The sequence below is a fragment of the Neodiprion virginianus genome, chromosome 5, assembly GCF_021901495.1.
Source record: "Neodiprion virginianus isolate iyNeoVirg1 chromosome 5, iyNeoVirg1.1, whole genome shotgun sequence".
Taxonomy (NCBI): Eukaryota; Metazoa; Arthropoda; class Insecta; order Hymenoptera; family Diprionidae; genus Neodiprion; species Neodiprion virginianus.
Window position 1 is genome coordinate 34,442,080 of NC_060881.1, and position 16,012 is coordinate 34,458,091.

A 16,012-nucleotide genomic window follows, 5' to 3' on the forward strand; every position below is an offset into this window, starting at 1 on the left:
TTTGAATGCCACGAACCGCAACGACTGTAACAGTGTTTTCCCGTTTAAATTTTTCACTAACAGCAGAGCCAATGAAGTAGGAAATCATTACATAGCGCTACTGTGATGAGCTGGATAATCCAATTACTTGAGGTGCGTTCTGATAACAGCTTCAAGTTCTCAAAACATTGTTTCATCTTTATTCAATACGTAAAAGTAAAAACTGACAAATAATGTTTTAGTGCTCTGAGCGGCCATCATCAACTTCCTATTAGCGGATCCGACTCAGGATACTATTACAGGTGCGCATTGAGTGCGATTTGTCCAGTTTTCCTGTCGCTTAATTCGTTAAAATTTAGAGACTCTGCGTTTAGTACGGACTTTTTTTAACTGAATTCTACATATACGTAAACCATACCTGCAGTACGCAAATCTATAATCAGCATGGCGCTACGTTTGAAAACTTGAACGAGCATGCAACCGAGCAATTTAAATATCATCAAATGCGTACAGATGTTTCGGGCAAGCCAAAGATTGATGTGATTGAAAAAAAAAAACTTGCACACAATATGTATTTAGACATGCAGTTAGGTGACCAGAATTCTTTTAAATCATAAAACTGGTGTCTTATGCCTATACATGCGTGATAAAAGTGGTACATTTTGTATTTGGATTTTATTACTTGCGTACTGTTTTTTGTTTTTTCATTAAAAATCTAGTTGTTGGAATGCAACTCTACACATGTGGTGGGTATAATATGTAAAACTACATACTATAGTATTTATTATAATGTATGTGTATATAATAGTATTATGCCTTACGTGATCTTCTCACGTATTCAGCCTAATATTTATATGTACCATATAATATTATATGTACCATATAATATTATATGTACCTATGTATAATATGTATACTATTATTCGTAATAATACAATGATGAATTAAATATATTTTGATATTTATGAATGGACTCGTGACGGTTACACAGCAGTGCATTTTCTAACGTTATTGTACCAAATATTTCGTATGCGTTAGTCCATAATTAATTGAATTCAATGTATTTCTTTGCATTCATCACCACGTGACTTCAATATTCACTCAAATATGATCAACTATTTACAAATATACAGAACTTGATTCAATTCCGATCGAATTGTACGATTTTAAACATTCGTACGGATTTCTTGAATTTGTCAACATGTATCGAAAATTTTGACGGCACTACTTTATACATATTACAATATCTGTATATATATATATATATATATATTTGCTTTTTGTTAAATTTCGTCCGGAAATAAGTCATGACTTACACAATGTACGGTGATAATGTTTAGTCAAAAAATACTACACTATAAGTAATTATTTTTATAATGGGGGGGGGGGGGGGGGGGGGGGGGGGTAAATGTGCCGAAATATGATAGATGTAGTCTTAGGTACGATATGAACGACAATAACGTAAAACTAGCAAAATCTCTGAGGCGCGGTACGAAACTTCGTACTAACGGTTTGACGCAATTCACGACGACTCATAACTCGATCACTTCCTCCACATATGCTTTCGTTTTACATAATCGAAATGTGAGCTACACAGGCTCTCTACAAGTCTCTGTCAAGATAAGATAGATAGATATTTGAGTGGTGATAGGTTTGACTGTTTTATCGTACAAAACCAAAAACAGCTTGGGGAAAGATTTCTTGCGCTGCCCTGGATGTTAAAAACATATCAGTATTTTTCTGTCGAATACCATTAAGAATCTAACTTTTCGTTATATTTAAGGAATTTGCTAAAAAAATCTAGATTATCATTAATTATATTCTAAATGGCAAGTTTTTTCAATTAAAGAGAAATATAACAAACGTCGTAATCCGGATGCATGATAAACCGTTATATGCGCATTGTGACAACGGGTATTTGGTAGGAAGCAAAACCAAGAAATAGCACGCGACGACAGAGTGTACGTAACTTTGATTAGCAGGATATTGCAGAGTAAATGAATGATCGACACTTGGCGGAATTATGAATTCTCGCTAAAGGAACTGTTTGAATAAATGAAATATCGTTTGTTTAATATTTTTACATTTTTTTTTTCTTTCTTCTTTCAAATTGATCTTTGTTGATAAATAAACGACATCGTATCTTTACTTATAATTACTAATTATGATTTAAAACGAATAGTAAAAGAACTTCAAGTAATGAAAAATATAATTTACCTATTAGCTAATGTTTACAGTATCTACTTACTGTGTGTAATGATTATTACAGTTTATAAATTACATAAGTTTAGAAAGGGGAAAAACCCACGTGACAATTTATAAAGTGATTTTCAATGAATGCGAATTTGTCACATCCGTATTAAATATACTCGACGAAAGTGGTATAATTCTCTTCATCAACGAAAATAGCTTGTTTGTATTCGATACTGAAATACAGAAACTTGAACGCGACATGTGTTCGCACCTAGAAGCAAAGAGACAATTAAATATGTGTATGTGTTCACAGTTTCGTAAAAAAACACAAAGATTCCAATCGTGTCGAAAGCGAATACAATTCTCGTATGTTTATAAAACGTATCACATGTACAAAACAAGAAAAAAAAACCGGAGAAACGCGACTGAAAGGTATAAGAAAACGCGCTTCCAGTATCCAAACTCCTCTAGGTTTACGTTAATTTAGGAAAAAAAAAGTAATAATAATAATAACCGATGGATAGTAATAAAAGTAATAAGTCTTTGCGAGTGAAAATTGCTCGGCTATCACCGGCTTCGTGCACATCTCTAACATACTTTTATCATAGTAAAATCGCTGCCGAAATACACGTTTTGACTGGATCACGATTTTCACATAATACCTAGTGAATTATTCTGATCTCGAATGGTATTCAGTGTACTTTTATTAATAGTTAAGAGCAAATGCCTTTTTTTTGCACAACATGTCTTCGTATTTTTTTTTTTGTCTCATTTTAACTTTTATCGTATGTTTCAAATCAGGATGCATGTTCTCCTGGACATGTCTCTTTTTTGCGACATTCGTTATGTGCAATGAGTATAGCGATTCAATAATTATGGTTCAGAAAGACATATTTCAAAATACACGGATTATTCACAGCGCTGACTTCAATCTCTTGATAGTCTATCCAAACTTTACGTAGAAAACTGAGACCCTATCAGATTACTGCTTTTCTGAAATATGTTCTGTTAATATTCAAGACGTGCAAGTACACTGTCATATTTCCCGAACGAACGAATTCAAATAGACATTGCAAGGCATTTGATATATTATTTACTATACGGAGCTGTGAGAAATGGCGCATCGTGGATCTTGACTTTTGCCTGATGTTAACTAAAATACAAAACATCATCAGATTGTTGTGACAATACTGCATTGTAAAACAAGTCACGCAGTCTTTTTCAAGGCATGCCTATCGATCCTCTGAAAAGCTTAGCTTAGGCTGACGTGGCAAAGTTTGATTATTTACAATACTCGTCGCGTCGTAATTAAAAATCAAACTAATAAATAAATAAATAAGAAATCTGAACCCAGTTTTATTACTTCTGATGCAAACTCTTTCCTCGGCGAACTGATTTATTTTAAAACGAGTTGGGCCGAAAAAAGCAGCCCGCTTGAGTTATCGACTTTCATAAATTTCATTAATTACACTGAGCTCACGTTCCTGTACTGTTTTCCGTTAATTGGTCTGTCTGCGCCAAAATTGCAGTATTTTCTTCAACGTATAGTCTCTTAGCATCTCTCTTAGCCTCGCTGGACGCGGAACTTGATTTTCTCTTGTGGCTCGAACTTGAAGAGTGTGTTTGGGGAGCCGATGAATCTTCTCTGTGCTTCCGGCTGCTCGACGACGACGAAGACGACACTTTCCTATGTCCATGATGAGAGTCTCTCCGTTTTTCCAACTTCCTATCACGACCTTCTTTGCTATCTTGATTATCGCCGGTCGTCTGTTTGATAGATGACGTTTGTTCCCCTGCCTCCTTGATCCGCTCGGTCTCCTTCGCCTCAGTTTTACTGGGATGCGGACTGCTATGGTGATGTCGATGTTTCTTGTGCTCCTTGTCTCTCTTCTCGCGTTCCCTCCTCTCTTTATGTCGTTGTTCCCTCTCCTTGTCGTCTTTGTGTTTCCGTTCAGGTTCTAGTTGTGAGGACCGATGCTCAGGAGACTTTGCAGTCTTATCCTCTCCATGTTTGTTATCACTCTCTGCGCACGACGGCATGCTCGGAGTCGTTTGAATCCCATTAGTAATGTCGGCGGGCGGAGGAGGCACAGCTTCTGGTTTCTCATTTATCCTCCTTTCCTTCGCCTCGTCCTCGGCCATTTCCACAAGCGCCTTGACAGCATTCTCCGTCGCGCATTCGAGTTTTGACATAAACGCGGACACAGTTTCGGCTTCGAGTAGGCGACAGTATTTCTCAACCTTGCTGGCATCTGTTGCCCATTTTTTTTCTGCAAGATCGAAGGTTTCCTTCTTCATCCTCTCGACCATTTCCTTGGATGCTTCTGCGACTGCGTCTCTAAGGGACTGGCACATCTCCTCTACGTCAGTTTTCGATTTATAAATGGCAATCTCCAATGCCTTGTCCACCACTTCGGTCGCGTAATTTTTACCAATTGTTTGCCTCGTCGAAAGAACGTCCTCCTCCAGTTCCACCTTCTCCGAAGCTTCCTTTTCCTGTAGAACAGACGTCACTGGATTGTACAAGCTCAGATCCGGTCGTTTTACGCACGTTTTAGGAGTTTTCGCCTGCGGCGGACTCTCAGAAACGCATGTGGGCGACTCCTTGGTCGAGGAATAGTTGCTGCTGGATGACTTTCCGTGCTTAGGATGATTTTGTTCCAATTTGTGGCTACTGCTGTGCTTCTTCTTTTCACTAGAATTACTCGATGATTTGTGTTTGTCGTCATGCTTCTTGTTCTCGCCGCTACATCGTTCTTCCTTTTTTTCCCGGCTCCTTTTCCGTTCGACCGTTCGTTTTTTATGCTTACAGTTCTGCTGTGGGGTGGATCGTAGTACGCTACTCGCGTCACTCTCCTTCCTGTGATTACTCGACGAGTGTCTTCTGTGGTCCCGTGTTTTATTCTCGTCCTTGCGCTTGCTGTGCTGTTCAGACTTCTTCAGATTTCCTTGATACTCGGCGGCTCGTTCTTTTGCTTTCTTTTCCTCCAGTGAATCGGTGCTCACCCTGTGCTCACCGTGCTGACTATCTGTATTTTCTTTCTGTTCCTCGACGACGCTACCCCGCTCCAAATTCTTCTTTTCCTTGAAGTGGTGGGCAGTCTCAGTTACAGTGCGACTGTGCCTTATATTCAAGCTGCTCAATATCTCGGGGTAATACTGCTTTAACCTCACGTGCCATGCAACGCTTGAAACCGCCGACACTGTCCTGAACTGATGAATTATGTTACGTGGTAAAAAGTAAATGTCGTTATCGTAAAGGTTTATTCTAGCATAACGAATCCCCTGCCTGCGCAATTGGTTCAACTTGGCATCTTCAACCCATTGAACGCATTGGGATATGGGAGGTTCGTGCAAATCGAGTTGCAGCTTTTCAACCAGCTCGGAAAAATCACCGGCATAAAAAGCGACAACGTCTTTAGTTATCCTGTTGTACTCGTAAGACTGACCGCCATGGACTGCCTTCAATATTCCGACAGCCGCTGTCGTCATTCTATCTAAACCATGACCGACATGGTCGGCATGAGCTCTTGTTCTATCCTCAAACATGTACTCACGGGCTTCGCTCAGCCGCGGCAGGTACTGAAGGTTACGTAATTCGTTTATGCCCGTTCTGCGACGTTTGCATGGACTCTTGTTCATGTCGGCTGTAGGAACAAGCTGTTCTCCCGGCCTGATCCACAGAATTGGTCCATCGTTCGACTCCTGTGGCGTCTCCATTTTCACCACAGACAAAGGACCCCAAGGCATGGTCTGAAAGTAATTTTGTTGAATTACAAAGAGGTTTTACCGTTGGAAAATCTCGGAAAAACAGAAGTTTCGTCGAGTTTTCACGATTGTAAGTTACAACTCTTTTGCTAGATTACACGAGACGAATGCAAGCACTCGAAGAGTCCGACTTACCATTCTCAGAAATGGATTTTCCTCAAGCCTCTGAAGAAGGTCTGGAAAGTATCCGCCAACTTCTTCATGGACGGTGCCAACAAGGCTTATTTGATGTAGCGGGCCATACCGCACAGTGCCGTTACTGAATGTCTTGACTGCCTGCTCCTTGTACTGTAACATAGTTGTTGTTTCTATGTCACTGTTGCGGCCTAGAACCCCATTTTTAACGGTCAATGAGGGGTAATTGTCAGCCATATGATCCAAAAGGTCTGGTAAATAAGCTGCTGCATTGTGGACTATTCCCATTACATGGTAAGCGTTCCCGTTTTCATCCTCGCCAAACACGACCTGCATGAATATATAAGTTTCAATTGAAAATATCACGAATGCTTGATTATAGCCAACGAAGGATAATCATTGCCAACCTTGAAGTATTCCTGAGCCAATTCCTCGACTTGTTCGTTAGATAGGGTGTCGAGTTCATCCTGGTACATGTGGACAACGTTCGCACCTCCATTGGGGTAAGTTTCAATGTGAATGAACTTCTTGTACTTCAATCCATCAAGGTGATCCCTGCTCTCAGCTAATTTGTTTAAAGTCTTGTAGTTCTTAGTCTGCAGATTCAGCCTCATATTCTCTGTATCCATGGTCGTCAGACTCTGAGAAATGGATTTGTGACAAAGCGGCAGCGTGCCACGATCGCGGCGGCATTGCACCCCAATACTGGCTCTCTTGATTTTGCTTCGTTTGTAGCATCGAGAGCAATGCCTTCTCTCACTGTGTTCTCGTCCGCGTTTTTCTCTCGACGAGTGAGGCTGCGATTTAAGGTTGTCACTGGTCGTTGACGTTGGAGGCGCTACACAAGGTGCTATGGTCTGTCCTGTAGTGGAATGAATCTCGATCTTAGTGTCATTGGAACTGCCAATTTCACTTTTGTTTACTTCGGCTTGGACCTTGTTTGGGTCGGGTGGTTCTTTTTTAACGGCAATTTCTAGAAACTTCGATTCCTTAAGTCCGTTTTCACTCTCCTTGCCTATCACCTGAGGTGTCAAAGCGTCGCAAGGAGCATTATTTGGCATTGAACAAAATGGTTCGTCCATTAACGGAGTGCCTGGGCTCTCTGCATCATTGCTAGAGTTTTCTCTCTTAGTGACCGGGTTTGGGTTCCCTTCTGCATTTTTTAACTCTGTGCTAGGCATTGTTGCTGTCGTCGTTATCGTAGTATCGGGGCTATTGGGCCTTGCTGGAACCCTGAGTGGATAATCAGGACTCCTGGGGCTGCTGAAAATGTCCCCGCTACTCTGGGGACTTTCTCCATGATGCGGCGTTTTGTTAGAAGCATTTCCACACCCTTCGAGTTTTACCGGGAAATTTTGCGAGTGTATCGCTGGCGTTACTTCGCCTACAAACGTTGTGTCGGCCTATAAAAATTACATGCGAATGTCTCAATAAGTTATTTAAACAATTCATATGGAATTGAACGTCTAACTGTCGACATGCTTACATTCATAGAATGATTTGAAGAGCTCTTCGAAGATTTACTGAATTTCTTGCCGTGACATGCAAGGCGGTTTACCTCGTCTATAAAATACAAAGCATGATTAAATGACAGATTACCTTATGCAAGAACCTTGTATCCAATATTTTCTTCATTATGCTATTAATGGGAGAAAAGATGGCATATGGAATAACGTAATGAATTTAGATTTCCCAGACAGATATTGTTTCATATGTTTTTTGCTGAGGGAAGGATATTTTTGTGTAAGACTGTTGGATCAATGCTTTGGTTTGTGAATTTAATGATTGAATAAGTTGATTACAGTTTTTATATCTATCAACATCGAAAATTAATGAGTTCCAACCAGTTGAATTTCATAACCATGCACAGCCAAGTTACTTCTCACCATAATTAAAGATTTAGGAAAACGACAAGGAATGACGAATGTTTCAGACAAAATGTTTGCAAGTCAAGAAAAAATAGCCACAGTATTTGACCTCGGTGTTTATAAAAATCATTTCAGCATTTCAAGGAACGGTTTCTACGGGTCAAGAACCCGTGAACAAAATTTGTTGCTTGGTATGAAAATTTGCTGATGAATCGATAGCTTTTTGAGTTTTGTTACAAATCGGTGACTGACATCTCAAGGTAGAACAAGTGAAATTCACATGCGTGCAAAAGCACTACCGTTAAAGAATACCATGACGAATACTTTGATTCTTGGCATACTTTCTCGCAGAGGCATGGGATAATAACGATAAAACTGCTATGGCGGATTAGTATCTGTGGAAACACAAGTCTAAGTAACGGGAAGAGAAAAATGATGCGTAACTCCGCCAAGGCTGAATGAAATAACGAACCGCTTGTGGTTGCGTACCGATCAGTTCCGATTGGACATTAAGTTGAAAAGGCTTTGGATATAAAGAGAAGAGGTTTGTACGACAGTTACCATTTGCGTCCGCAGAAAGGGCGAGAGGCCTCTCCGCAGTAGCGTAGTACTCCAGAAACGTGATACCACTGGCTGATAGGGCTGGTGTTTGTTGAGGCGGAACGTGGGGGGTTGCCAGCGCCTTGACGACGACGCCGTCGTCACGACACCCGCTTCCCGGGGGACCTGGAGACCCAAGAGACCTCGGTGATCGAGGGGGCGAGGCGAAGTCCGTCTCGGCGTTGAATATCGCTGCGGGTCTCGGAGGCGTCTCGATGGACGCTGCAACTGTGTTGGCAGAGCGCTCGTGAGACGCGCCGTTGTCGTTGCTCGTTATTCTGCTCGTTCTCCTTGTATTGAGGCTTTTTTCGCGCTCGTTGAACGACGACGAGCTAGGTGTTGCAGGTCTGCTCGATATGTTGTCGCTTATCACTTCGCTTAATCGCGTTTCTGCACTATTTACATCGCGCTGTTCATTTGACACGGTGTTGCCACTATTCTCGGAAGCCATCTTGGATTTACGGATTAAAATCGCAGCTGGGAGTCTGCGATCATTGCGAGATCAACCTCACCATGTACTATTTTTTTAAGGAATCTTAAACCGACTCCTAGATGGCGTAAGTACGATGTTTCTGACGGCAAAGAGGATGGAGGTCAATGTTGTTGGTTTCGTGAAAAAGTGGTTCGTAAAATGTCCCTCGATTCTGCCGCCAATTTCCACCACTAGTGGCGCTAGTAGTTACCTAACGAGCTTGCGCGCGGTCAGCGAGCACTCAGCGAGGGCAGCGAGCGTGTCAGAAGTCTACTAGCGCCACGTAGAGAAACTAAAAAACGGGGACAAGACGCGTACAATTTTTTAGTATACGAGCAGTGGTGAGTGTCAGGGGGCTGGTTTCCACTACTCAAAGTATGAAATAACTCACATAAGTATACTGAAACATCTAATTACCATGTAAAAGGATTGCATTGTTTGCATTGACAGAAAATGAGTAATAAGAGTAACTAATTTATCTTACTCCACATCTGCTCGCAAAATGCTTCTTTTCAAACCTCTTGAGTAGGCGCAAAACAGATCTTTCCGGCACTGGGACGGAAAAGTCTTTTCCGCCGGCTAAAGGCGGGCGAAAGATACTACTCTTCCGCCCTCGGGCGCAAAGACCCGATTTGCGCCCGGTCACTCGGTTTGAAATAGCTATTTTCGTACCTAGGGTATAAATTTAAGTTATATATCCTAGTGCGATCCACCGTACGAAGGTATAAGGTATTACACACGTGGTGCGAACAATATTTTTCGTCCTACGTAGGCGTAAATAGGATTTAACGGTTCACTTCACAGGCGTAAAATCCGGCGTTACGCCTACTGTGGCGAAAAGAAGCACTTCTGCAGTAGGTATCAAGAAAAACGTCGTGTGCATTGCGGGCGCAAGGTTATTTTGGTGCAAGCAGCATACTCCTCTTCGGCTCGTGCCTCAAATTTCCCGTTCGCGAAATAATTTTTTGCGCCCTTGATACATAGTATACTAATTACATACACTTCTAACGGACCGGTGTAGCATTTGGTTTCTGTCTTTCTATTTTCCGAATCGTTGGAAGTGCATCCACTTAGACTTCATCTATTTGAAAGAATTGAATAAATCGTGAAACACATTTTCTCTTATCGGTGTCAGGTCCACACCTTATGATATCTTTTAATTCGTTGACAATAAATTAATTGGATAAGAAATAATTTTTACATTTTACATGTATTATACCGTTAGCGTGTATTATACAAATTGAGTACTTCAACTATACATTTTAATTACCATTGTATACAATGTAAGCGATATTTTTACTTTTTTTCATACATGAATGTACTTTAATATTCTTTCTGATATAAAAGTTTCTAGTAAATTAGTATTTCAAATCTTACGCGTTGTTCACTTCGTTTGCCTTCTTGTGAATATTTAGATTGATTTGAATTTAGCGCAAAATCAAGATGTGTAGGGTATTTAGGTTGTTCTCAAATCTGCTAGATGATGCTGAATATCGTATAGGTTAGGACACGAGTATTACTTCGTGGGCTAGGAACTCTAGTACGCGATGTATACGAAAAAATACATAGCTGCCTTATGAAAGTGCCTACTTTATTCCTTCCCATCCTCTTTGGTAACAGCCGTTCATTAGAGTGCGTTTCGATATTTTCTGCAAATGGCGAGAGTATCATTCCGTCATTGTTTAGTACGCGGAAGTGAAGGGAGATAGATGAAGATTTGAACACTTGAAGCAAATATCGGAACGACCCTTATTGGAGTAAAAGCAGGCCGGCGACTGTCGATCACAAGTTTTGAATAAATTTTGCACCTTGGCCATTGCTTACAATGGAAGGCTACGTTAGTTTAAGTAAAGCAATGCTTCAATGACCGAAATGCTTCAAATAAGCTTCTTTTTTTTCTCTACATCTTTATAAGATACAATAATAATTCCACAAGGTTGAAAATTGTGCGGACGTATCTGAATCAGATGGCGTGACGATCGCTGTTCTCGAAGTCTGGCAACGCGTCCGTTGCGCGTTGATCGCGCGTCTATTGCGACGAACGTGCTACGGACTAAGGCGGCAAGAAATAGAGCGGCGTTGCTTGCGTTTCTGAGTTTATAATACATCTGAGTACGGGAGACTGTGATCTAAGGTAGCGTCGTCAGGTTGATAACGAAAGGGTGAAAACGCGCATATAATACATACATAGGTGGAATAACTAGGTTTCCGACGTGGGTGAGCGGTGTCGAGGGTGCGCGAGTTAGTTAAGTTTAAGGAATAAGATGTCTTCGCCGAACAAGAAGGTGAAGAAGTTGGAGGATCCAGGATCGGGGGACGGAGATGCACGCGACTACGATCTCGAGACGCAAAAGGCGTTGGAGGAGATTGACGGATGTCAGAACCAAATCGATGGACTGAACGAGAAAGCTAGCGACGAGATACTGGAAGTCGAGAAGAAGTACAACAAGCTGCGCAAGCCGTACTTCCAGAAGCGTAACGACATCATTAAAAGGATACCCAACTTCTGGGTAACCGCAGTATCCTTTCAAATACCGATATTCATTGTCAAAACTACTTTGTTATTACTCTGTTGACGTTTACCATCTATGCCGGCGTCCGCTGACCGCCGCCGCCATCTTGCCATCTTTCATCCCACGCCGTACGCACTAGCCGCTGAATATTGTTGTATGCTGTCGCACGATAGTTGAAGATCGTGTAAACGTCAAAGCGCGTGCATCTCCGGATGAGCACGTGTTTTGCGTTTCTAACATTCCGTTTCCACTTATTACCTATCGTCTCTTTATCCCGTATTAATGATCCCCTGACTGTTCATTAAGCCCGGGGGATTTCCCGCCCAAAACAATGCAGCGCCGATTTCCTACATTCCTTTTGAAATTTCTCAACTTTCAGCCTGATTAAGCGGATATACTGTGTTTTTGATAGAGATTAGGTATCTGCTTGGTGTTATGTTTCCTTAACCACGTATCCAGTTTGTAAATCACCCACAAATAGCACCTATACTTGAGGAAGAAGAGGAGGATGCGCTGCGGTATTTGAACAAGTTGGAAGTCGAGGAGTTTGAAGACATAAAGTCAGGGTACAGAATTAACTTCCACTTCGACGAGAATCCATATTTTGAAAACGACATTCTTACCAAAGAATTTCACCTTGGCTCTTCTGGTGAGCTCCATTTCTATTTTCAACTGTTTTTCCTTTTGTTGCCCTCACGCTAGTTAGCGATTCTGTATTACTCGTTAAATATTATATGTTTTTGCTGCGATGAGACTCCTGCTCTTTTGCAGGAGATCCAGCGTCGCAAAGTACACTTATCCGCTGGAAGGAAAATGGGGATCTGACGAAAAGAGCTAAAGATAAAGGATCCTTGAAAGGAAGAAAGAGGCCACTCGTTGGGCACAAGACGTTCTTCGACTGGTTCACGGATCATGGAGATCCAAGCTCAGATGACATAGCAGAGCTTATCAAGGATGACATGTGGCCAAATCCATTACAGGTAATCACACATGCATTTATATTTATCCAGAACATCATTGAAAGAGTCAAAATCTGTGGAACATGCAAGAGATTGAAAATATAATTTTGATCACAGTATTATCTGGTGCCGGACATTGACATCGAAAATGGAATTGAGGGTGACGACGATGAAGTCGATAGTAATGAAGACGAAGATGAAGATGGTGACGAAGTCGAAGACGGTGGTGAAGGTGAAGAGGGAGATGACAGTATAGTGGTTGTCGAAGATGATGCTGATGAAGAAGATGAGGAGGAAGAAGCTGACGGGGATGGAGAAGGAGTCAATGATGAGGGAGACATGATGGTGGATGATGAAGCGGAACAAGACGGTAAATAGAAAGCGATTTTAATGTTTTTGAACGTTCGAAATTGTTTTGTCTGCTGATGATTTAAGAACTTCTGCCAGTCGAAAATTAAGCCTAAAATCTACGACGTGAACTAATTTTGAAGTATAAATGTCCATCAACTTTTTTACGATTGGTATCTTTTACGTAAATGCTATTATTTCAGATGGGAAAGAGCCAGAGTAATAAGCTCATATTGGAAAAGATCCTGAGATCCGTTACTATGTGGAACATCGGTAAAAGCATATACGATAAATAGTTGTGAACCGAATGGTACGTAGTAATTTACGACTATTCGGTACAAACGCATCACAGAAAAACAAAAACTAATCAGATATGTAAAAAAAACTTGCTAAAACGAAACAAAATAAATAAAAATCCCCGTCTGATGCCCTTCTACAATATAAAATAATTAACGATAACGATAGGATAGGCTAAAGTTAAGTCATGGCATCAGACAGGTGTTTATCACGGCAGTTATCTCTGCGATGGTAATGGCTCTGTAGCATCACCCGCAAGTTCCTTTCCGGACGAGGCACGTTGGTCACCCGCGACAGTATTCGCGGGTTTTATGGTCTTTTCCACCCCCCAACTTTTACAGCAATTTCATAACGTGGAGATACGAATAATTAGATAAATAGATGTAATTAGGATTTGCGATAATTAGCAAAAAGTGGACAGATAGGGAATCACTGTAGCTTTTACAAGAAAGAAAGAGAGAGAGAGAACGAGAGCGAAAGTGTGTGAGTGAGAAAGAGAGAGAGAGTGAATCCCGTTTTATTTTATCTGTAGTAACGCAGCTACTAACGTGCCTCGTCAATCCTCTTCCAACCTCCGTACCTCTTCATTTCACTTTTTTAAGTACGTGTATGGTAATAATAATTATTGATATTTATATATATTTGACTTATTTCGAATTACGTCGGTTTTATCGACAAGGTGTTGTCTAATTAAATCACCCACTTCGAACGGAACATATGTCTATTTGGTCTAATTTTTAGTTACATGAATTCACTGTTTTATCTCATAATACCGCGTTGAACTGCGTTATTATACTCTGGAGGTGACAGGAAGGAAAATTGAAAACTGTGAAGTTGTACGAGTTTCTTAGAATTCAACGATTAACACGTTGAGCGCCATGTCAGCCATCGGTGGCTGACACTAGACTTTCCGTTTAGGCCGCGTCAGCCATCGGTGGCTGACACTAGACTTATCGGTGGCTGACAGCGGCGCGCGTGGCCTGAACGGGATTGTCTTAGAAATACGCGTGGCGCTCAACGTGTTAAATTACTTTTCTCGTTGACAAGACGAAAGATTGTAATGAAATTAGCAGTTTTTAAATATATATTTGTTAATAATCAACTTTCACATGCTGTGCATTTGCAGTGGCGAATTTCTAAAAAAAAATTGTGGCATCTCTTCAAATTTAAAGCCCCACGAAAGCTGAAAGGAATTGTGTAAATTTGCACATTATCCCACGAGTATCGTAGAATCCGAGTACATCATTTCATTTCGTTGATTTTTCATCTCAACTATCTGAAAGTTCGTCTAGAAGACCAAAATCCGCCTTCTGATGGATAATTATTCGAATTTTACATCACAAATCTAAGGTAGTCACTATTCACCTCCAACACTGTCTCTATTTTCACGCAAAAAATAATTTGATCGATGCAGTTTTTGAAATGTTACATTCATGAATTTGGTTCTCTGCAATTCGGTCCACAAAATGTGTTAAGGTTTCATAACAATATGTTCTATGTTTTACATAATTAGCGGGTTGGAAATTAGATTTGCAAGTTCCATTTCATCGGGTTGGGATGCGTCATTTAGACAGAGGCTCGGGAGTTCTTGTGCCCAAGTAACAGAACATCTCTCCCGTCGCGAGTGCAATTGGATATGATAAGCTAGACAATGAATCAGAATACCGTATTAAAAATTGAAATTCTAATTATCGACTTTCGTTATTACACACGTGTGCCTATCGAACAGACGCGCGAAATTTATAAAAAATTTTACCACACGGTACCGCACGGTGATGAAAAAAAAATTATATAGCATAGCTGTACATATAAAATACGCACATGCATATCTATTATCTCTTACCGGGAGCTATTGGAGTTAAACAATCAAATTGTGGATTGAAGAACTGCATAAAGCATATGTGTACCTTCTGTCAATAAAAGATTAATCCGAGACCTCTAACAGTTTGGACGATAACGTAACGAACATAGTTGAACGAAATCTCTATGTGCTTAGAGACTAACAGCAGCAGAAACTACCACACTTGAGACGTTCGCACGCCTCAAAACGAAGCGAAATAAAAAAAAGGGTCGCTTGTTGTGTCCACTTGACGAAAGGAGCTCGTTCAGCGTCACCAGACTGCACGTTGCATTGGGAGAAGAAGCGAGGGAGCTCTGAGCAATCTGTAAGAAACATGTATTGGACACGGTTAAATTTTTTCACAAGAGTCTTGATTGTGTAGTGTATACGGCATATTTTAAATGCGTGTCATGGCCGGCCTACCGTATACATATATAGTATTTTAATAACCGTCACTCCGTCTGCCACTAAAATCTCCCCGTCGCACTGCAGCAATTTATACATAGCAAAGGAATCAAACACTCACGATTAATCAACTATGCATCGCAATCGCCACTAACTTCGTCGGTTGTCTGTCGCATATTCATTTTAATAAATCGCAATGTGAATTTGATTTCAACGTCATGCTTTTCTGACAGACCCTGATCAAGCTTACAACTGCAAATTGGCGAAACTTTTTACAAAAGAGACTTTTTAATTAAGGGAAACTTTCTTTTTTTACAAACTTGTCTTATTTTCTTGGTAACGACCACCAAGTTTTTTCAGATAATCATCGTATCAGGTTTCCCTATTGTCTACAATTGTGTTTCTTTTTTCAACGAATTCTATTTTCATCATTTCTGCACCAAGGGGTGGAAGTTTTAGGGGAATCGTACATTCAATGATTTAGAATGAATTTTGTGTCAATATCAAATTACATTCTTCGTCAACTATCCACCATCGATCTTCACTCGTTTTTCCGATCTTTATGAACATGAAAAATAAAAACTGAAGTACCTAAGTTGTCATTTTAGGTTCCGGTCAGTTTTTATCATTAATTT

At 40.6% G+C, this 16,012-nt stretch overlaps 2 protein-coding genes across 3 annotated transcripts; one reads left to right on the plus strand and one right to left on the minus strand.

Moving 5' to 3' along the window:
- Positions 1 to 3,504: 3,504 nt before the first annotated feature.
- On the minus strand, positions 3,505 to 9,023 carry LOC124304674 (uncharacterized). Its single transcript, XM_046763190.1, has 5 exons — positions 8,505 to 9,023; positions 7,562 to 7,638; positions 6,483 to 7,478; positions 6,076 to 6,405; positions 3,505 to 5,925 (listed from the first exon to the last, which is right to left on the minus strand). The coding sequence occupies exons 1-5, from the start codon at positions 8,992 to 8,994 to the stop codon at positions 3,649 to 3,651; spliced, it is 4,170 nt and encodes a 1,389-aa protein (XP_046619146.1). The 5' UTR covers positions 8,995 to 9,023; the 3' UTR covers positions 3,505 to 3,648.
- Positions 9,024 to 11,025: 2,002 nt separating this feature from the next.
- On the plus strand, positions 11,026 to 13,846 carry LOC124304946 (protein SET). Of its 2 annotated transcripts, none has more exons than XM_046763758.1 (5): positions 11,026 to 11,534; positions 11,988 to 12,177; positions 12,300 to 12,508; positions 12,605 to 12,857; positions 13,039 to 13,846. In XM_046763758.1, exons 1-5 carry the CDS (start codon positions 11,280 to 11,282, stop codon positions 13,056 to 13,058), a joined length of 927 nt encoding a protein of 308 aa, XP_046619714.1. In that variant the 5' UTR covers positions 11,026 to 11,279; the 3' UTR covers positions 13,059 to 13,846. The 2 variants fall into 2 exon arrangements, with proteins under 2 accessions (XP_046619714.1, XP_046619715.1); XM_046763759.1 differs by having other exon boundaries at positions 12,309 to 12,508.
- Positions 13,847 to 16,012: the final 2,166 nt, after the last annotated feature.

Excerpts from the sequence above, each read along its gene's own strand:
- LOC124304674 (XM_046763190.1), bottom strand. The coding sequence starts at position 8,994 with ATGGCTTCCGAGAATAGTGGCAACACCGTGTCAAATGAACAGCGCGAT. Across the intron at positions 6,406-6,482 it reads TGGCTCAGGAATACTTCAAG|GTCGTGTTTGGCGAGGATGA; the intron begins GTTGGCAATGAT and ends ATATTCATGCAG. Across the intron at positions 5,926-6,075 it reads AAAATCCATTTCTGAGAATG|ACCATGCCTTGGGGTCCTTT; the intron begins GTAAGTCGGACT and ends AATTACTTTCAG.
- LOC124304946 (XM_046763758.1), top strand. The coding sequence starts at position 11,280 with ATGTCTTCGCCGAACAAGAAGGTGAAGAAGTTGGAGGATCCAGGATCG. Across the intron at positions 12,509-12,604 it reads TGTGGCCAAATCCATTACAG|TATTATCTGGTGCCGGACAT; the intron begins GTAATCACACAT and ends TTTTGATCACAG. Across the intron at positions 12,858-13,038 it reads TGATGAAGCGGAACAAGACG|ATGGGAAAGAGCCAGAGTAA; the intron begins GTAAATAGAAAG and ends CTATTATTTCAG.